The sequence below is a fragment of the Sander vitreus genome, chromosome 4 (assembly GCF_031162955.1).
Source record: "Sander vitreus isolate 19-12246 chromosome 4, sanVit1, whole genome shotgun sequence".
NCBI classification, from domain to species: domain Eukaryota; kingdom Metazoa; phylum Chordata; class Actinopteri; order Perciformes; family Percidae; genus Sander; species Sander vitreus.
Window position 1 is genome coordinate 24379393 of NC_135858.1, and position 22923 is coordinate 24402315.

General features: G+C 41.6%; 1 protein-coding gene across 10 annotated transcripts in view; it reads right to left on the reverse strand.

Annotated features, from left to right (window-relative positions):
* Positions 1 to 22923, reverse strand: part of eif4g3a (eukaryotic translation initiation factor 4 gamma, 3a) — a 56746-nt gene that overhangs the window by 15911 nt on the left and 17912 nt on the right. For 4 of the 10 annotated variants that reach the window (XM_078249131.1, XM_078249127.1, XM_078249130.1 and 1 more), the window contains 15 exons: positions 21635 to 21667; positions 14689 to 14868; positions 13409 to 13520; positions 13060 to 13220; positions 12236 to 12370; positions 9955 to 10147; positions 8986 to 9759; positions 7758 to 7846; positions 6074 to 6362; positions 5704 to 5828; positions 4247 to 4366; positions 3712 to 3870; positions 3124 to 3321; positions 1816 to 1962; positions 1425 to 1661 (listed from right to left, as the gene is read on the reverse strand). In XM_078249131.1, coding sequence (XP_078105257.1) covers positions 1425 to 1661; positions 1816 to 1962; positions 3124 to 3321; positions 3712 to 3870; positions 4247 to 4366; positions 5704 to 5828; positions 6074 to 6362; positions 7758 to 7846; positions 8986 to 9759; positions 9955 to 10147; positions 12236 to 12370; positions 13060 to 13220; positions 13409 to 13520; positions 14689 to 14868; positions 21635 to 21667 — 2952 coding nt within the window. The remainder of the gene's footprint in view (positions 1 to 1424; positions 1662 to 1815; positions 1963 to 3123; positions 3322 to 3711; positions 3871 to 4246; positions 4367 to 5703; positions 5829 to 6073; positions 6363 to 7757; positions 7847 to 8985; positions 9760 to 9954; positions 10148 to 12235; positions 12371 to 13059; positions 13221 to 13408; positions 13521 to 14688; positions 14869 to 21634; positions 21668 to 22923) is intronic. The other 6 variants (XM_078249135.1, XM_078249132.1, XM_078249128.1 and 3 more) reach the window with 4 other exon arrangements.

A 22923-nucleotide genomic window follows, 5' to 3' on the forward strand; every position in this document is an offset into this window, starting at 1 on the left:
ATAAAGATCCTTCAGGCTACATTTACACTGCTACATTTTGGTTTTTAAGCGGAGTTTTGTGCCAAAAGTGATCTCCGTGCACACCAGTGTTTTTAGCTCCAGTAGAAGAACTAATCTCAGTTTAAACTAACACGCCCAAACCGCATATCTCATCAACATTCTCGTATACTGGGCATGCGCGTGCCGAGGTAAACAGGAGGCAGCATGGATACTCCTCCAGTTGCTGGTTGTTGCCATGGTAACGGTAGTAGCTTAGTCTCAGAGACTTCATGACCTATCATCACATCATATTGGCGTCAGTGTTGGTGTTGCCAAAGGTCTCCGTTGAGGCGGCCGTTGAGACTGCAACACAACCCCGGAGATTCCAAACCAAAACAGGGTCAGAAGTGTTTTCAAATATCTCCGGTTTAGGGGCTCTGAAACGCCAGAGCGTAGCAATGTGAATGTAGCCTCAGTAGCAAACAGAAAATGAGACAAAGCAGAATTAAGTTGCTATGCTGAGTTCATAGCAGTTTCGCTGCAGGTCAGAGGGCTTTCCTTTTGCATGGTGACCCATAGATGAGGATCAAACCACACATCGCAGTACAGCAGAGAGAGAGAGAGAGAGAGAGAGAGAGAGAGAGAGAGAGAGAGAGAGAGAGAGAGAGAGAGAGAGAGACCCCCACAGGTCAGTTATGTCTCTCCAAGCATCCGAGGACTCTCACTGGGAGTCAGTGATGTCAACAGGAGAGCCAGTCAGACAGAACAAAGCAGAGCATCCACTGTCTCCTCTCAACCTACATGAACTGTTACTCCTCTGCCTCTGGAACTGAATGTAGCCCAGCTGGTGTGGGATTGAATCCCACCAGTTCTTTCTCTTTTGTGTCTCTCAAAACTGTGTTGCTGTAGATCAAATCACCTCCAAAACCACCTCATTCAATTGCCAAGTAAACAACCAAATACAGAGGAATTTATCTTTGTGGCGTGTTAGCAGAGGCACCCTGACACACTGTGCTGATGTCAAAGGGCTGCTGATAAACTGTTCACCTTATGACTTCAGCCCTGGAAACAAGGGCTCAATTACTTCCCTTTAAGTTCTGAGCAAGTAAAGCAAGTATTTACTACAGCCCAGAGACAAAACATCAGGCCTGCTCAATGTGCCAGTGTTACACATCCACAATTACTCTATTTTTTTTAATAATATTAATATTTAACAATAACTGTTATCGCAGGACAGAGCCAGGCTTGTGGTTTCCTTGTTTCCAGTCTGTGTGCTAAGCTAAGCTAACCTCCTGGCTGTGGCTTCATATTTACCGTTCAGACATGAGAGTGGTATCAATCCTCTCATCGGCAAGAAAGCAAATAAGCACATTTCCCAAAACGTTGAATTAGTATTACTCACTCTGGCTCACTTAATAAAAGTAACTTCTTTTTCTCCGCCTCACCTTGGCCTTCTCAAAGTCGAGGTCCTTGCCGATGGTGGTGAGCAGCCTGCACAGGCACTCCAAAGACTCCTCGTCGTGGTTCTTCAGCAGCTTGACAACACAGTCGTGCATTATGGCCTCCGTCAACATCTTGAGCTTGAAAAGCTCGCCAATGAACCTGATGTTGCCGATGGAACGTCGCCGGGCCTTGTCCTTGGCTTCCTCCAGCTCTTCCTGAAGCCGCTCGCGCTCTGTCGTCTGAAGGGAACCAAGGGAACATTAAACAAATACGCACCCTGGAGGTTATCCCAAAGCATCTTTGCCAGAGTTTTATTCTCTTCCCCGTACTAAAAATTGCTTTGGTACAGCATGAAATCGGGTGTCACACTTGAGTAATTCATAGAGAACATACCGATGCAGCAGAGTCCAGCTCTTTCTGCTTCCTCTCGAACACCACGTCGTCCACCTTGTCTTTCTCAAACTCCTTCTGGCAGCGGTTTAGCAGCAGCTTGCGAAAGTTCACTGTGGTGTTGGGTTTGTCTGTCATGGGCACCTTGAGCTGTACAGAAACAGTAGTAGTTAAGTGACAAACCAAACCTTTAAAAATGTTAAATGTGAACAGTGGCTCGGGTGTCTAGCAGACGAGGCAGTAAAACTAAACTCTAGACTTTTCTGCAGCTTATACTGAAGGAAACTACTGCACAAAAGAAAAAAAATGTATGCACAACCATTTACATTTCCATGTGTGGATTTTAAATGGAAATGTACATTTTTCAAACGTAAAGCCCGAATATGTGTATATGTATGCATGCTTTAATGTACGGTTAGGGTTACCAACTGACAGCTCTCATTTTATTTTCAACAAAACTCAAATGTTTCACCCACATTGTTTTTAAACGGGTTCCAGAGCATGTAAGCAAGCAGAGAGTGCGAGCAGGAGGATTTTAAAAAGTTGCGCATCGCCCTATCCCTCGCTCCAATTACGCTCTGGTCCTGCTCACACTATGAGTTTGAAGCATGCTCGAGCCTGTCTCGGTTCCTGCAGCGCGAGTAGTACATGCAGATGATCTAAGCCTAAGCCAGAACCCGTCATCCAGCAGACCTTTTGCTAGAGGAGCTCTTTTTGGAGCGACTGGTGAGGGATTTCAGAAGAGCGAGATGAAATCTGAGTTAAGTGTGGAGCGATATTGAGCACAGCGGTAGCCACGTAAGCGGCAACGCTCACATTCTAACCACTCCACTCCGCTCACATGCTCTGCAGAGTTCCTCATTGAAGAAATGCATTTTTTAATGAATAGGGACCCATTTAAATAAATTACTAAGAGAAGACATACAGTATTTCATATTTTACTAGCAACAAATTCAATTCAAATAGTGAATGCCCACATCTTCCAATTTCTTCTTGCAAGTCATCAAAAAATGATAACGTTCACACTATATCCTAACACATATTGAACTGTGTTGTATGGCACAGCATTATGTTGAATCGAGGCAGAGATGACTCTAAACCCTGTAATCTGTTTGCGGCTGAAACGTTTAGCGAGTTGTTGACTGTACATTGAGATGCAAATTGGAGTGGTTTTATTTGGGATGAACACACATGTAGAGTAGAATGCACAGTATGTGGAATTCAGAAAAGTTGACTTATTGTACTAGAACCCCCCCCCGCGAATGAACCATAGTTGAGGTAAGATTATTCATCCACTTCCTGCCTGCTTACCATGGCGAGGCAGCGGCACATGTTTCCATAGGCCACGGAGAAGCTGGGCTCGTCAATGGCCTTCTCAAAGACCAGGTCGATGACCCCTTTGAGCCTCTCTTCTGTGTCGATGGTCAGGTCCGTCACCTGCTTCATCAGCTGGTTGAACTTCTGAGGCGTCAGCTTGTTCAGGATGCTGCGTACTTTCTTGAAGAGCTCCTGAGGGGAAGCGGTCATGATGACGCCATCAATCAATCATTGCTATTTGAAGATTATCTTGGACAACTTACTCTGTTATAGGGCTGTCTATTACTGGTAGTTTTTGATAAAGATAAAATTTGATAACATGCATATTTGTCCTCATAACTGTCTCGTTATTATGTGAAGTGGTTTCCTACCGCGGTAGATTAAATCCTTTATTGAGTAATAACAGCTAAACTCTCATTTTGTTTTCCAATTTTTTACAGAATTAAACCAAACAATTGATTCGGTTATAAAGCTCTTCAATCAAGTACATTGTGTAATTCATTAATAATAAAAACAAGTCTGGTGCTGATGTTTGGAAAGCTCCTCCTTTGTGTAAATGCATGTGTGTATATTTGGCCCTACCTGGGTGTTTTGCGCTTCAGGATCCTCAGCAAGGACCTCGGCCCTCTTTATGCCAGGTTTCCAGGCATTCTCCGATTTTTTCAGTTGAATTTCATCATGAACCGACACGTTCATGATGATCTTCCTGGGTTGAGGCCGCCGAGCCCCAATGTTCATAAGCTGTGATTGCAATCAAATACAGCATGTCAATATTTGTCGTCACTACCAAGTTGTCAACTACACTATATTGCTTATAAGCAGTCACAATAACACATCGTCTAACTGTAAAGGAAAAATATATACATGCAAACATAACTGAACATTTATAGATGTCGACTGAAACCAACTGGAACCTACTGGAAGTACCTAAAATTGCCAACATCCCATTATCCTCCGACTTTTAGGGAAAGGTTTAAAAGATGTGTAGTTGAGGGAAAACGGAAAAAAGGAATTGGAGGGAGTGTGCGTGAATTGATAATAATTGTGGCAGCTTGAGCGTGCGTGTGTGTGTGTGTGTGTGTGTGTGTGTGTGCGTGTGCGTGCACGTGTGACTCACTGCAGCGCCTCGTCCTCCAGTCATCTGCCTGCCAAAATCTGCAAAGGCAGGTGTGAAATCAGGTCCTCTGGAAATCACCCGGGAATCCACCACTCGAGATGGCAACTTGTTTTGGTTAATCTGCACGACACATAACATACACAATAAATCATGAGACACACACACACATACATATAAGATGAGCTGAACAGCAGGGGGAGCAGTGATTCCTAATAATAGTGGCAATAGGGTAAAAGGAGTCTGCCTGGGGAGTGTGTGTGTATGTGCATTTCTAACCCAGTGTTCCCTTAAGGTGACCCTCTGTAAAACTCATAGTACATTAACAGCTTTTGGTTTATGTATTTTCACTGTACTGGTGATAAATTATGCTCGGTGGGATCAGCGGGCCATTCAGTGAGAGAAGTCAGAACCAGATGTGGAGAGGAAGGAAGAAAGAAAGGAACGCAGGAGAGAGAGTGAGAGAGAGAGAGAGAGAGAGAGAGAGAGAGAGAGAGAGAGAGAGAGAGATAGTTGTGGGGGAGGAGAGAAGAACAAATCCAGCTCTTTGTCTTTCAGCTGTCCTTGACTTCCTCTTGACTCTTTCCCAGTGAGAGTGAACTTTCTCCCTCAGAGAAAACGAGACTTTGGGATTGTACATCGCCGGTCTGGTTGTTCTTCTGGAGAAGTGGGGGAGGGGCATGTACTCAACACTGCCAAGTGTGACATAATAGCAATGTGATTTTAATCAAAACAGCATTTCAGCAGGCCATATGCTCCACCCATACGTATGTGTGGATCAGAGGAATGAACCAAACTCTGTGTGCTGGATCTTTGATCCAGTGCACACAAGCTAACAAAAGAACGTCTAAGACATTGGCTGTTGTTATGAGCTAATAATGAACAACCCTGCTCAAAGGTGTTTATTCAAAACTAGAGATTCAACTAATGACTTCTATCATTTAATCGCTTAGTCTTTAAAAGCTCAGAAAATTATGAATAATTTCCCAGAGCCCGAGGTGAGATTTTCAGTTGCTCGTTTTGTCTGACTTACAGTCTAAAAACCCAATGACATGGAATTTACAATGATATAAACAAAAGAAAAGCAGAACATCTTTACATCTGAGAAGCCAAAACCACAGAATGATTGCCTCAAAAAAATTAATTATTAGCGAAATTATTGCTGGTTAATTTTTTTTGTCCACCGATTCTTTATTTCAGCTTAATTAAAAGACAAAACCTTAAACATACATATTCATTTCCATTTACAGAGCCCAATATAGACAATGATGGACAAATAAAATGTACTCGCCACTTTCCATTTTAAAAGCCACATTTAGAGAAGGACCTCCTGAAGAAAACTGACTGCACAAATAACTTTTAAACAAACAACATTTGGCACTTTTTCGGCAGATTTGAGGACACTAGGGTCTGAGTATTTATGCAGGGTTATGGTTATCTGCAACAGCTGGCTTACTCACCTTGTCCAGCACCACATCACTGATGGGTGGGAGCCCATCAGGCTTCTGTACGCAAGCTGGCATGAACTGGAAGCCCAACAGGAAGTCCCTGTCATACTGACGCTTCCCACTGGGCTCGGCCAGGTCTGGCCACCAAGCAGGGTTTTAAGAGAAAAAGAGCAAATATATATTGGATATATATATATATATATATATAAAAAAACAGACAATAAGACAAGCAAAAGCTACACTAAGAAAAGGCAGAGACCAAAATGTGAATGTCAACACACAGAAATCATTGCAGCTACTGAGGAATCTGCTGTATTTTTTACAGAAACGTTTTGCCTATAGTAGCTTTAAGCATCTGACCAAAAAACGGAGCCTTTCTAACCTTCCATTTCCAGTGGGGCCCCTGTGGAGTTCTCCTTGTCTCCCGGGGTGGCTCCACTGTCGCTGCTCTCCGTCTCTGAAGTGTGACCTGCCCCATTCCTCATAGGCTCCATCTCGGCCTCACCGTTCTCCTCTGGAGTGGCAGGCTTTCCGGCAGCCTCGGCGCTGCTGGCAGGAGCTGGGGCAGGGGTCGGGGGGAGGACTGATGGTAGGGGCAGCGGGCTGCTGCTCAGAGGAGCTGGCTGCAGGGCCTGGTCTCCAGCAGGCTCATCTACGGGCCTGGGCTCGTCCTGTGTGGAGGCAAGATTCAGTTTTCCGATCCCCATTATTTGTCGCTAAGAATTATGCCCTGCTTTATTATCATTTAATGTAGCAAGATAATACATTCCTATCAGCTTAATAGTTATTGTCACGTCGCTCTCATCATACTTAAAAACTAGTAGCATTACAATTTCCCCAAATAACGCTGTCTATAATTGTCAGTTACAGAGCTGTAAGGAGATTATCTGCAGACACAGTGAAATGGATGGACACATAAGGAAAGGGTTGAAATACAGGAGTGGAAAATGAGGGATGAATGAATAAAATAAGTGGGACTCAAGGATGAATGCAGAGAAGGCAGAATGGGTCAGGTACTAAGAAAAGACAAAAAAGGGTGAAATATAGGGAGTACAATAGGCTTGCTGCATTAGGCAGTACCACTGGTGGCACAGAGTGGACAAGCCTATGCTGGTATGATGTTCTCTACACCATCCCTATTGCCATTATCTGAAATATTATCTGTACATGCAACCATTTACACACAGTGAAAAAGTTCTTGTATTTCTTTTATGTTTTGCAATTGATGTTCTATGTTAACATGCTCTATTGGACAATCAATCTCAGCGAGACACTATACTTTCTTCGTTTCCAAAAATAAATTAGCAGCTTCACGTGGGGGCACTAAATTTGGTCTCCAAGAGAAACAACTGTGTCAATGAGGTAATACTTTGAGTCAAGTGTTAAGCCAGCTTCACTGTACAAAACCCAACATTTGTTCAATATAAATAAGAATTATGGGATTTTAATTAACTTTTTATTAGACACACTAAGTCTGAATTCAGAAGATGAACTGAAATGAACTTTTTTTTATGCTCCAACATTTTTAAATGTCGGTGCCTGTGTTTATTTTTGTAATCTGTGTGAAATGTGCGTTTCTGCATAAAATCACATTTCTTCTTCACTCATAGTGCTAATTCAATGCGGCCCAAAAAGAAGCAATTAAAAGTCGGTGACACCAGTGAAAATTCTCCCACAGCGACAAGCCCAGAACAACAAAACTAGAAAGGAGAGGAAACGAGAGAGGGAAAAAGCTGATTTTACATACAGGTGGGCTGGGTTAGCAATGAAGATGATGGATAACTCCTCGCTGTCGTTCTCAAACGATAACAACACCCCAAAGTCATTCATGTCCGTTTCCCCCACCACACATGTGGAAACCTCTCTCTCTCTCTCTCTCTCTCTCTCTCTCTCTCTCTCTCTCTCTCTCTCACACACAAGTATTGAAAAGAAGGTACATTTCGTAGGATATTTGCCAACTTTTGAAGATGAAATGAGCTATACTTTAAGTCTGAATACTCGCTACAGCTGGTTCTGTCTGGTTTCCTCGTCCTGAATGGGGAGCAGTTTTGGGCCTCTTTTCTTACCTCATCATCCTTTTGAGGTGCATCGCCAGTACAGATCCCTTCATTTGGTTTCCTCCAGGTCTTTGGTATAGCAGAAGCAGTCTGATTAACTGCAGGGAAATATAAATGCAGAAACATGTCATCAAAAAACACAACCACAATGGATTTAAAAGTCAAAATTTGGTGGCACAATGATGGCAAGAGAAACACCATTTTGTCTGTATAGGAAAATGTGTTAGTCCACTTTCAAATCTGAGTAAAACAGTCCAGGCAAATACTTTTTTTTTTTTTAAATTGTTGTAACCTACGATAGATAGCAGATGGGTATATTTAAATATGACGTCTACATAGTCTTAATATGATAACCCTCACCCATCTAAAACAAACATTCTTTGAAAATACTATTTGACAGAGCATAACAAGAGGAATAAATGGAAAAAGGTAAGTTCCCCATGACCATGAGGACATGTTCAGTGACACACAGATAAAGCTCACATCCTAGGTTCCTTCCTTTTAAACTGCTGCTATACCTTATATGCCATTCCCTTTTCTTCTAATCCCATACTGTTGGGCACTTATTTGTCACAACTTAATCTTACTTAAAGTTTAACGTGCTTTAGGTCACTACGGTTGCATCTCTTTTTGTCCCACTTTAATGATAGTGACAGGTGTGTAGTTCTACAGACAGTAAGATAATAGTGCTCCATACAGACACTGCTGATGCTGAGAACTTTCGGTTCTGCTGGTCTGACAGGTGTCGCTCTGCAGCAGACCCACAAATATTGTTCACCAAAAATACTTCCACTTGTTAGCCGTTATTTGGTTCGGACTGTATTTCTTTCTTGGCAAACAAAAATACCAAAATGTGAAGATAATCTTACAGGGCAACAAATACTATTTAAAACGCGTTCCAGGTTTTTCTGAAGGCATGGCAACTAATCCCTAACTCTGACCAAGCAGTTTATTCTATATCTTATTGGGGAGTCAACTATGTCAGCAGAGTGTTTGATGAGAAATAATCTGCAATGTGTGCTATATGGGTGTTCATAAAACACCCTAGTGAATAATAGAATCACTTAAATTAGCAATTACGGCACAGAATTCACAAAATTCTGCTGAACTATCACCAAAAAAAGGTCCCACTCAGTCCAAAGAGTCATTACTCCTTTGTTGCAAGTTAAAAAAAAAAAAAAACTTAATCTAGGCTACAATTTGTTTTACAGTAGTTGAAATGCACCAGATACAGTACCTGTAGTAGGACTCTTCCTGGTGAGTGCTTGTTGTTGGGACTCCGTTTTGCTGTCACTAATGCCTCCATGTGTCTCTGTCCCTACTACGGGGATGAGGTCTTTAGTGTCTAAGGACTTGCTCGCCTCGTCGGCGTCTGTCGTGGCCTGCACTAGAGGCGGAAGGCCAAGGGGGAGCATAACTGGCAAAGCTGAGGCGGGGCTTGAGGACAGGGTCACTGGCACCACAGCCACAGGTGTCATAGGGGCGAGCGCAACGGGCAACTCTGGCCTCACGTCACAGGGAAAACTTTCAGAGGAAGAGGCCTCTCTGTAAGCGGGAGCAGAGGCCTGGGGCTGGAGTGAAGCTGAAGACAGAAGAGAAGGCTCCTGTGCCGTGGTGTCCAGCTCAGTCCCGGAGTCAGCATGGCCGTTCAGAGCCTTGGGAGCTGGTGCTGGAGAGGCAGCCAGGGTTCGAGGGGCGTCTGAGAGAGGCTTGTCTGCGCTGGGAGTCTGAGGTGGCGCCAAAGAGGGCTTATGCTCCCCGACTGAGAAGGAGGGAGAAGAGGCTGAGGCAGTTGACTCCCTGGCTGAGGGACGTTCTCTGTTATTGGCCACTGAAAGAGGGAGAGTGATAGGGGCGGTCATCAAGGCAGGGAAGGGAAGCTCTGGTTCAACAGTAGACGAGGGCTCAGATACAGGAGCTTTGGCCTCAAGTCTCTCTACAGGCGCTTCAGGCTGCACGAGCCCAGGCGAGGAAGACTTCTGGACGACTGGCTCCAGTTTTGGCGTATCATCTGAAAGGATGAAGAGTTCAGACAGACACACAATTGAATCATCAAAAGGGTAATATCTGCAGCATATACTGTACTTAAGTTTTTATTTTTAAATAGATAACTTGTGTAAAGATGCTTAGATGGAGATTAAGTTTATGATTGGGACAGTTCCTGGCTCAATAAAGCAGACAGACAGAATGTGGTGTTGGTGCAGACCTGGCCCTGGTTTGGTGTCTGAAACCCCAGTGGTCGCTGGCTGCTGGGGCTGTTGGGGCTGCCGTGGCTCCAATGTGTAGACTCCAGGATGGGCCTGCTGCGGCTGAGGAGGCTGCAACTGCTGCTGTTGCTGCTGCTGCTGCTGCTGCTGCTGCTGCTGCTGCTCTGGAGTCTGGCTGCTGCTCAGCTGCTGCTGCGATTTGAGGTAGAAAATGTGAGGATAATGAGGGTGCGGCCATAAAAACTAGCAACACAGAAAACCAGAGACAGGCACAGAGATGTAGGCAAGCACGCACACAAACAAATAAGCCCAAATGCAGGATTAAGCAGAAATAAAGAGTCCAATGGGGTGTGGTTAGATTAAGAGGATGGCAATGGAGGACAAGACAGAAAGTGGAAGATCAATGTGGGAGGAATGGCAGGAGGAGGGGAACGGCTCATAACAATGCAGAGGAAAAGGACAGAGGGAAAGATAGAGAGAGAAATAAAATCAAAAGGGGCACAAAAAGACAGAGAAAGAGAAGAAAGACTGTTAACATCCACAGAAGGAACAAGGAGGAAGAAGTCCTATCTTGCACCCGGATGCAGCGCGGCACAAAGCCTGACGCAAGTGTCTTTTCTAGTGTAAGACCGACGCAGTTGTCAATTTCCCGTCCAGCGCCCACGTCGTTGAAATAGCAAATGCATCTGCGCCCATCTGTGCGCCCATTGGCGTTCTGGTCTTAGAGGGAGGTGTGTTCAGGTGAATTCTTGGCGTATTGCTATCTTGAGGTAGCGGTAAGTGATCGCGCCATTGACCAACAAAAACCTGGTCTAAAGTCAATAGCGCAGCATTTCATTGTTATTTTAACAGCAAATTAGTAAAATGCGCCTAGGCTTATGCACAGGGCGCGCACACTATGCTTGTTACACACACACACACACACACACACACACACACACAGGGAAGCACAGCAGCACTCAAACATGCAAAAGATTACTAATAAAAATATTACGGTGCAAATCCGCCATCATAACAGCAATGTGCCAAGGTACAAACGCGCCTGGCTTTTAAAGGAAATGGGAGATGACACTGATTGGTTTACTGTATGTTACGCCCAAAACACACATATGAATTAATGAAGACACTAAGTACAACCCTTTTGAACCATGCGCCCGGCGCACGAACCCTTTTTTCCGCCGTCAAACTAGCAAAAGTGGATTTGGAAATGCCCTAAACGCACCTGCGTCGTGCGCTTAGATCGTTAAAATAGGGCCCACAATGTCCTCCTTCAGAATCCAGAAAAAGATCTTTAATTTGGGCTTTTTTGTTTTTTATTAAAATGTGCCAATGGCATTAGTCAACCGTTTTTAGCTTCAATATAATGACCCACAGCCCTGCTTATTCCCATTCTAAATGTAATTAGGGGCTGAAATGTAATTTTTTAAAAGAACAGAATGGAAAAATAACTGATTCTGACTGGATTCTGTAGAAGGAGCAGGGGAAATAGACAGTACATATTCAAGCTACTGTAAAAGATAGTGAGTGAATAGAAACAGTGATAGAAAAGAAGCAGGTTTAAGATTAAAACAGCTGTTAACAAGACTACCGTGAATTCATTAGGGGAAAATTACGTCTAAAGTGGTTTTAACAAGTCATGGGCCTACATGCATGTCTAAACACATAAGTTGTATGTGATATTATTGAAATAACTCTTTTGTGTATATTACGTGTGTGTGTGTGTGTGTCTCTGTCTGTCTATGCATGTATACATGTGTGTACATTTATAGGGGAGGGGGCCTTCCCGTCACAATTGACCTACTCCTTTACGGTTTCCGTTGCTGCCTGTTCCATTACTAGTTCTCTTTTGAATATACTTTCGATCTTTGTACTTGCTTATCTGGACATTTCTTATATCGCCACCTTGCAATGTTTATGATACTTGTCCTGGAAAAACTCAATAAAGAGATTTAAAAAAAAGAAAAGAAGAAAAAAAAAAAAAGAGTAATAAAACTAATAACAAAAGTGCTTTTTTAGAAGTCCTAAGGTATGTTCTCGACAGAAAGCCAACATGAATTCCATGAGAGGGCAATATGGCTGAAAAAAATGACCAAAGACACAGAGGCTACGTCCTTTCCGTCAGTAACACATGGAGAACAGCAGGAAGGGTTAGGGCACGGAGTTCACACTGCAACAAAGCTACACGAGAGGTCTCTCCTCTCCTCAGCTGAATCTCCAGCCTAATCAGCTTACACTACCACAGCCGAAACCACTGTAGGTGAGTGTGTCAGAGAGCCATACCTGTGGGGGTGTAGGGGTAGAGGAAGGGCGGCCGATAGGAGGCGTCGAATTTCTGCTCCCTGAACCCCCTGCCATGATCTCCTCTGTGATATCCCGGCCACCCTGATTGGGGTCACGGATACGGATCTGGGAGGACAATGGCACAAAAAACAGACCTCACTAAAGCGCGCGAGTCTTAGAGCAACCCTGCCTCAGCCATGTCATATGCATACTTTCCATCTGCAGCACTATACACAAACAATAATTTGGCATGTGTACATTTGTGCTCAGGGAAATAAAATGGATCACTGACACTTTTTAACATTATCAGGTATTTCCCTAGCGATCACAGGAACAGCAGATTATCTGCAGATACACTCCCAGGGTTTGTACATTTGACTCAAGGAATAACAAAATGTCATGTAGTTATTTTCAAATGTTACATTTCTTGACTTAATTCAAAAGCTCAATATAGCCTCTCTTTTAAAACAGTACTTTGTAAAATAATTCCACATTTATGCAAAACATTACATATATTGTAAACAAGAGAAAATGTATTCTGTTTCACTCAAACACAAAGAGCAACTGGAGTAACTGGGGAAACTCCATCTGTTGATGAAGATTATACTGTGCGATACGATCGAAAGCTCCAGAACAGCTGCTTAATGGACCTCAAGGTGAGATTGTTTCGTCGGCATACATTAAAATGTTTATCTCTTTGATTATTATACATTATTACTTCAAAGCTTCCATTGAAGCAAAATATTTTTTTGACAAAAAGCACAATTACTGGAGGAAAAAAAAAAAAAAAAAAAAAGACAAAAAGGAACAACTAAGATACTCACTGTTTTCTTCTCACGCTTGGCTGGTGGAGGTTGCTGTGGTGTAGGCACTATGATGGGGGGTGAGGGGGGATACACAGCCTGTCCTGGGTAGTAGGGCGGACCAGCCGTGGGGACGGGAGCAGGAACAGAGGGTGAGACAGGCGGGTGGTACCTGAGGGGATCTGAATGCATTTGCGAGAAAGTCAAAACAAAAGAGAGGAAAACAGATATTAGTACAACATTGTTACATTCTCCTGCTTTGGGGGCACATGAGGCTGTTAGGGGGTTGGGTGTATTTGTGGTGAATTCAGATTTAAATGTGAAATGGGAATAGCACTTGCAGTGTGTCTGTGTTGGATTAATGACTCACGATATGGGGCAGGGTACTCCCCTGGCCCTGGCCCAGGATAGAAGGTGCCAGACCCTGGAGGCTGTACAGAATACTGCTGAGGAGGTCCCACGTAGGGTGTACTGTGGCGATACTGCAAGTAAAAAGGACAGAGAGAGAGAGACAGTTTAACACATCATCAGATACTGTATGAACTTCACTATAAAAACTGCACAATTTTGCAATCAGTGCTGTTATTTCTTTGAACAGTCAGATTTTATTTCAGGGATTTTAATCATCCTTCTGTGAGATGAGCCGTCTTTCAAATTCGGTCTAGACCAGTTTTTTGAACTGTATTTCTATTAATCAGTCAAATCTCACCAGAACCAGCTGCAGCCAGAGAGTATTTTCTCTGTTAGCATTCAGCACAAAAACTAATTCATCGCAGGTGCAATACAGCAGCAAACTGGAAGAGTTTTGCTTAATTTCCACCAAAGACAATTTGATGAATTTTACAAAAGAAAAATGCTTTTATGTTGAACTATTCATTTAATCTGTTTAATTTAAAATAGTACCAGCTGCAGCCAGAGAACATTTTCTCAGTATTCATTCGCAACAAGAAAAATGATCAAAACTGCTAAAGGAAATGTGACGTTACAATTATTTTTGCTGAATTCTAATCAAATGTTCAGAATTTGTGCTCACTTACAAGAAATTGAAATGCTGTTAGAAAACATATATCCTTCGTACCAGTCCTTCCAGAAAAATGCGGAGTTTTTTTGTGATTGTTTTTTTGTGATTTTTCTTATGCGGCATGTTTTCTTAAAAAAATGCGATGGAATATGCGGGATATTTATGCAATTTTATGTGATGAAATTGCGGGAACTTGCAAAAACTGCGGTTTCATCGTGGCTTCATCGCGGGGTTTGCAGCTTTTCGATGATGTTCACATCGCGTAATTACGTCACTTCATAACGTTCCCATGGCAACAGGGGGAAATGGCTGCTCTTGTGTGAAGCAACATTTTTCAACTTTCTGCGAAGATATATGGGACTTTTTTACAACGAAAATGCGGGGATTATGAAATCATGCAAGCCCCGCATATTTTGCACGGAAATTGGCAATTTATGCAGCGAAAGTGCGGCATATTTGAAAAAATGTGGCCCCCGCATAAATATGCAGACTTTGGCTGATTATGCATTGAATTATGCAATCGCATAATCACGTTTTTCTGGAGGGACTGATGTACACATAACTATAGCTGGAACTGAGGTATAGACCAAATGTCATTTTTAAGACCCAGTTCAGTGCGTGTGTTTCACCTGTGGGATGTAGTACTGTGCAGTCTGTGGGGAAGGGAAAGGCATGGGTGCCATGGTCATCATGATTGGTTGGTTAGTGGGGTAGACAGCCGCCGTGGGAGTCTGTGAGCCAGGCCGTATGGAGGGTGTGTTTGTAGGGATGGTAGGCCTCGCAGTCTGCATCTGAGTCCTCTGGAAAAACTAAAGGCAACATGTGAGAGAAACACAGAGAAACAACAAAAGACATTAAGTACTACCCCAGAGGGAGCAGTCTCATTTCCACATGCTGCCACGCTTCATCTGAAACACAAACAAGGACAGTTTTTCAGATGTCTTTACCATTAGGCCTACACATTTCTCACAGTAAGACAGTCCTGTTTTTTATCAGCAGCTTTAAAGAAAAAATGTCGCTCAACTCTTATACAGACTGAGGGATGAAAGGCAGAATTATTTTTCTGCAAATACAAATTTACTATTTAATAGGGGTGAGAATCACGAGGCCTCACAATACGATATCATCACGATACTTATGTCATGATACGATTTTAAACATATTGCAATATTCTGCGATATATTGCAGTTTATTACCTTTTTTCCAACTTCAAATTGTTCCCAATTTCATATTACAGTAAGTCTCCAAAAGGAAACTTTGTCAGCATCAGTTTTATCTAAAAAGATACATTTCTCTGTTTGTTCATCTCACTGTCAAGCCGACAAACTGACCAACACATATATAATAAAAGATCAATACTTGGCGTCTGTGTGTCGATAGAGTATTGCCACGGAAATATCGCGATACTATGCTGTATCGATTTTTTCCCCCCACCATTACTATTTAATGTCTCTATAATAACTAAACATCTCTAAAGGTTGGATTTTTTATAGTAACTGGCAAGCAATATTATGAGTCAGATGAATGACATCTACAAAATAGGGAGAACCACTCCGTTTAGACATTTTGGCCCTAAATATTTCCTCCTACAATCATTTAATCATCGAAACAGACGCTTTAAAAGCATGATTAATTTATATGGACATAAAATTTAGCAAAAGGAAGCCATTACACAGAATTGTAATCAGTGCAGCATGAACGGTCTCAATTCTTCTAGACATTCACAATACCCCCGGTGTTCATCATGAAGGTTATTACGATTTTATGTTATTATGAAGGTGGGAATGAGGCAGACATATACAATGATTCAAGGGGTGGATTGTTTAGGATTAGGTTTAGAAAAGCTTCACTGACTGACTGGAGTTTGGTTGCAGAATTGTTGTTGTTGTCGTCAGGGGAACTTTGTGGTATCTCGACGTGATTTCTTTTCAGGCAACACGAGAGTGAAAAACCAGTAACATACAAAAGATGTAAACAAAAGCCCATTTCTCTACACTGGTTGTTTTGTAATTTATCTCTTATTCAAGCAGCTCGCCTTTATATTTTAGGTAATCGGGATAGGATTTAACCAATTATATTACATACACATGTTTCATGCCAATTTTCATTAATTAATATAACACTGTGATGGGCCCACATTAACTGTAGTATGGTTTAGACTTGTGACCAATTGGTTACGAGACATTTCCTTTTACTAAATGAAACCTGAGGCCACCTCCTACAAAGAGATGTGGGAGGAGATAAACTAAGGTTTGTCACAGGCATATCCCACAGCTATACACACACTGGTGGTTTAAGGTAGTGTTTTCGCATTTCATTGTGTTTTTAAATGTCTTTTTTCCTAGGTTGGATAAGCAACAAAGGACTTTGGAGGTCTTTTGAAAAGGCAAAGCAGACCAGACCTTACTGTCAGAGACCAGCCTGATTACCGTTTTCTGCAGAAAACTTAAGAGGAACAACCAAAGTGTAAATTGCATTACTTTTTTTTTTATATTTTCCTATAAACTCTCTTTTTTTATTCTGGCCAGTCTGTAAACAAGCTGCACCAGCGTCCACAGCTGTAGAAAATAAAAACTCTTGGACAGCTGAATGACTTCAAATACCTCTTTTTGTGCCTGAAAAGCTTGGCTTTGTGACAGCTGAATATGTGACACAGCATGGATCTCTTCATCAGGCAGCAATATGGCCTTTTCTCATGAGTCACAGCACAGAAAACTTTAAAAAAATATACTTGTAGTGACTGCAGTTACAATTATTTCTAAACAACACGTCACAATCAGTTAAAAGTTTAATATTGGACGGGCATTGTGTTTGGATGGGCCTGAATAAAGCCCACTATCAACAGCTGTGACTGAAGTCCAAACAACTAGGGCTCAAGCTGGGAATACCCAGCTACGGTCACATTGTGCTCCGGTGAAGGAGAGCAGAATAAACAATGCTGTAAAACCGTCTAAAAATACCCAAGAGGGAAATCACCTTTAACATAATAAATCAGGTTCAATGGCTTTATTGTAAATAGCCCTGTGGAAATCCGGGAAAGGACCAGGAAACTCTTCATTACCAGCTACCCAAAGACAGTCACAGTAAAATCGCTGGCAAAGCAAGAAATATGAGTCGACAGACAAAACAACTTTTCAACAATGTCACTGGCTTTGTAACTTAGGCTTGAAGAAAACACTGAAACAATAAGTGTGCTCTCCAGCAACACTCAAACTAGAGTGGCAATGATTAATCGATTAGTTGTCAACTATTAATTGGCCAACTATTTTAATAACCAATTAATCTGTAAATAATTCTGATTCCAGCAACTGAATAGCTTTGAGTTGTGGACAAAACGAGACATTTGAGGACATCATCTTGGGCTTTGGGAAACAGACATTTTTCTCCATTGTCTGACTGTTCATAGACCAAACAACTAATCGATTAATCGAACAAATAATCAGCAGATTAAATCAACAATGAAAACAATCATAATAATAATTAGTTGCAGCCCTAACTGAAACCATACATGCGTCCAATGGGCATCTATAAAATAATATTAAAGTGTATATATATATATATATATATATATATATATATATATATATATATATATATATATATATATATATATATATATATATATATATATATACGTATATTGCGTATACAATGTGATAAGAAAAGTGTTACCTGTTGGAAATATATAATATGATAAAAATAATAAAAAATATAAAAAATAAAAAATATGTCTTTCATTCTGCATCCTGTTCATTAAATTGTGCAAGTTAATTAAGTAATGGCTCAAAAAAGTGAAAGGTGCAGTAATGATCTTCTGCAGGATAAAAGATGGGGAATACATGACTATAACAGATCTCTCTACTGAACATACACTGTGGTGAAGATGAGGGGGTGCACAGGGTTAAAAGTTAGGAGGGATAAGATTATTTAGAGAGGATCCTCATCATGCCATGCAGGTTTGGAGACTTTTGAAACAGAGGTTACGGTTACCTGGATAGGCCTGAATCCTCCCTTGAGTATTGAAAGCAGGAAAGAGAAAAAAGCCAATGGGAGACCGTAGTAGTGAGGCTCAATACAAAAACAAGCAGGCAATCATTTGCCCACACACACATCAAGGCAGGAAACTACCCAATTATTTCTATCTACCTGACACTGTAACTGGTCCTTAGCCACTTTGATTGGCAAACAAAAACCTCATATAATAGAAAATACCCTCTGACTGACTGGTTGGTTCAATGAATTGAAAAAAGCTTCAAAGACAGTGAAAATGTCACACATGCATGTACAGTTGCACAGATATCCACATGCACATAATCTCCTCTCACCCAGACACACTCTTTACTACCAAGGCCGTAGTTCCTTTCTCAAATTGCGCAGCCTGAGAACCAGTCTACCACAGTCTTTGCCATTTTTCAATCCCAATGGCCCTGGCTGTCACCTGCGACGATGAATTTGCAACAGAGATGATGTTGAGGGCTGCACCAGCATCCATGCATCCTTATATCTTACGGAGCTGATAGGGGTCACTTGACTGCCCTGGTCGTTTGGCTAGCTCAATGAATCATTGCGTTTGGTGAAAACCTTTTGTTTCCTTTGGCAGATGTGAGCTGATATTTTCACTTTATAGCAGAGAAGTAATTTAGTAACACACACACTGAACTCAGGCTAAAGCCTAATCTTTACCCTGATATGAACCATTTCAACCTTTTTGAGTTTGTCTTTATATTTTCTCTAATAGGAAATGTTGACTAAATACTGTCAGCAAGTAGCTACTCCATTCTATTGAACAACATCATGACCTGTATGTTAAGGTGGAAATGCTGACATAAATGTACAGTATGTTAAGGCCATGCTATTTTGTGACATTACCACTGCTTGAGGCCAACCAAGAGGAAACACTCAAGGGTAAAACTCAGCTTAATAGAGTTATTTACACTCTAAACTGCTCTCTGGAGGATACAACAACAGTTGTTTGTTTTAGTGTAATTTCCACTTGCTTTGACCTTTTGGTTCACACGCAAACAAAAGAAGTCAGTTACACTGATAAGTGGAGGGGAAAAAATGAAATAATGATTATCCTTGTTTGAAGACCGACTTATGTTTTGGCCAAATTAATTCATTTTCTGATCTCTGTGTACCCTTTACTGTGCATTGAGTGTGTTTCAGTGGGACAATGGCTGTTTTCACCATTGATATAAAAAGGCCACTGTTCGGCTTCATCTGCTTTCCGACTCCACTTCCGTGGTGGCACAAGAGATCCCAGCGCCAGTTTGTGACAGCCAGAGCATGCATTTGTGTTTGTGTGTGTACACACTAACGCGGGCAAACACACCCGACAGACACACTTTGACACCATACTATTAATAGTCTGTTAAGAGGTGTCCACACAGAAGCATCCAGAAGGTGAGGATGTTAAGTTACACAAGGTACATGTTGGGGTGTGAATAACACCGCAATCTTCAAAGTGGACAGCTGCATGAATCAATATGGTGAGAAAATCAACACAAATGATAATAGGAAGTCACATGGACTTAATGTCAGCTCCCAGACATGTCTAAGACTCTTAGCATCCAAAAGGTAATAAACAAACAGCACCATGAATACTGCACTGCCAGACATGAACACATTAACATGCCGCTCATAATCTAATTTGTCAGTCATGAACACAGACACACACTTCAGTGTTTCCCCTAGGATTTTGTCCAGGTGGGGGAGGAGGGGGGACTTGTTGTACCATATTTGCAGTCATTAAGTCGTTTCCTGTAGATCGGTAGTTTAATTTAAAAGAAATTATGACACTTTACGATCCATTTCTGCGTAAAAAAATATAAATAGAAGACTGTCCTATTTTTACGCTTGTAGAGTGGATCTCCGCGGAGCATACACACCTCTACGCACTGCTCTGGTGCCCGGTGTAGCCAGTTTCCTTGAATATAGTGAAAGCGTAGTGTTGAAACGTCCTCTCCGCATACATTACGTGTGCAATGTAGCACCCGTAAGTTTAAATGAATTGAACTGTTAAGGCGAGGAACAAGAAGCGAATTGCCTGTATGTGTGAAAACAGCTTTATCTCAAGCATCTTTTTTTTTTTTTTTAATATATAGCATGATTGACAATTTTGTCATTTGGGCTGCCCCCCCCCCCAACACAATGGTAGGGGAAACACTGCACTTGCAGCCGGTCCACACAGCTGTGTCTAACTCTTTCGTTGACTACAGTCTACCTGACCACTGGCTACTGTCACTTGTCTTGTTTAATCCTGAAAACTATTAATTACAATTACCCCTTGATTATAGACCTTTTCAAAAAGCAACGTGAAATAAAGAGAATCTTAAAGACTAATTATTGTAGTCACTTGTGTCCATCTGGTATTTGGCTTATACATGTGATTGTGAAGAAATCTAGTTCATATAATTCTCACCCAAACAAAAATAAAACTAATTGCACTACCTTGCTGTAACTACTGAAATCAAATGAGACCATAGCCTCGTGAGGGTGTTGTCACTTAAGAAAGCTTAACGGATTTAGATACGCAAGATAAGCACAGAAATAACAATGTTACTATTTCTCATTGTTGGCATGAAGCAATCTGCAATACAGCCAAATATCCTTGAACATTAGTCTGATTGCAAATAATGTCTCTACTACATTTGGATCAACTATACTAGTGCCTAAAATATAAAAAGGAAAAAAAAAATATCTGATTCACTATCAAAACACTTATAATTAAATGAAAAGTTGGTGTCACCTGCTCAAGAGAACTGATATTCACTCCCTAATATCCTGTTTCACATTAATGAACTGCATACAGTATTAATGCTACATAGAAATGCCCTGCAGTGTGTCCAGAACCATTGGCCCAAGTTAGCCGTTATTGTTGAATTGTGATTTGATGTGACTGGATGTTCGCCTGGTGACTCAGTTTATCCTATCATGTAGCTTGTCTTTATTTTTCTTCAATAAGCAGAACACCATGGGCTCACAATGCCAGTGCAACGTTTAAACATATAATCAAAGACTGACTAGTAGACTAGTAATTTCCTCTTTGGTTAAATGTAATGAAGATCAAAATTCTGTCATGTTAAATTCCGTATAATCACTCAGAAAATGATATGAACTGTAAGGGAGGCTGGGAGAATCACAATCATTTACATCCTGTGCAAAAAACGGGTTACTTGTTACGCTTAGAGCTCAAGGATACCCACAAGCTTTATTACATCTTAACCTGATAAACACTATTAAATACCAATTTAATTCGTGAAATTAACTCAGATCACTCTCACCATAAAAATAAACATGAATAGTGCAAAAACACACCATCAGGAAACTGCTTTGTGCACCTGGCTGGATATGTTGATTACATTGCAGCAAGCTCAGAAAAATCCCATGATAATTAAAACCTTTTTAACTGTATCCAAGCTACTTGAAGGCTTTCACATCGGAGACTTTTTTAAAGGAACAGCAGACGCCCCACAAACAGCCCTATGCCAGCAGGTACCAACAAAAACTGCTTTGATGATGATGATGATGATGCAAGAGAGGGAGCAGGAGGGGCGTTCAGCGGGGGTAAATTACCTGATGGTGGGTTGGTCGAGGGCCCGTAGCAAACTGGTGGGGGAGGGAGGAGAGGTCCAGCAAGGAGATTGAAGCAGTGATGGTAAAGCAGGGAGAAGAAAGAGCATAAGAGAGACACAGAGATAAGATGAGCGATGAGGGCAGATGATTTAAAAAAACAGTACTCAACCACAGAGCAACAAAGCTTTAAAGAGACGTGGCATACGATGCAGCTCTCAGACCCAAATAGCTTCTTTAAATAACACATATATTAGGTTAGATATTAAGATTCCAAACTGTCAAACACAGAAAGGAATATCATTTTTATGTCGTGAAGCATACTGCAATGGGATTAAAGTAATTTCCAGTTTCTTATGTGGCAAACCTTATCACTGTAACTACACAGTTTAAACAAGACTTACGTATGTGTTAGTCTTGCTCTACTGATGGGGGCTGGGCAGGAGCCAGGCAAGATTAATAAATAATGCTTACTAGGTAGGTAGGTGTGTGTGTCTGTGTGTGTGTGTGTGTGTGTGTGTGTGTGTGTGTGTTGTACAGAGAATGTTGGCAAAGTAAATATAATTTTTGAAATGTCTTACTAGGCTTGTTGTGGAGGGAGATTTTCAGAAAAGGTGTTAGTGATTTTTACATGGCTTTCCTTAGGCTACACTAAACAAACACTATAGGACAGACCAGCTTGCCTTTACATTTAAAATTCAAACACACATTTTAAACTAAGACAACATCAACACAGGGAATAGCCTTTTAACTTTTATGTCGCGCTCCAACCATAACAAAGGGAAATCATGTGAGGAGAGAGTAAACGAGGAAATGTGTTTTCAGAGGGATGAGACATCCTTTCCACTGAAGAATTAGTCAGCTGTATGGGCGGAGTTAGCAACGGCTTTCAGCTGCACAGCTTCCGGAAGGCTGCTCTTGTGGTTCCTCGCTCATAGCTCCTCAGAGATCCCTCCTCGATCCTCGATCCTCGAGGCAGGAATAAGAGCTCTGAGACAGCCTTCACGAAGGTGGACCAGAACGACTTCCGGTTTAAGCGAGGAGCAAGGAGCTATCAAATAAGAGACTTGGGATCCACCCACAGTACCACTGACCACCGCAAGCCTATAAGGGGCCTTTAAAAAGGCGAGTCTGTTGTTTTTGTAGCTTCCCAGCAGTGTTCCTTGTGTATTCAAATCCAAATATTCATATTTTGGTTGAAGTACAGTATGTATGTTTTCCCAAGCCCTTCGAAAAATTCTTTCCCACGTGACCTGACATAGGTTTCTGGATGATGACACTGCTAGATAAAT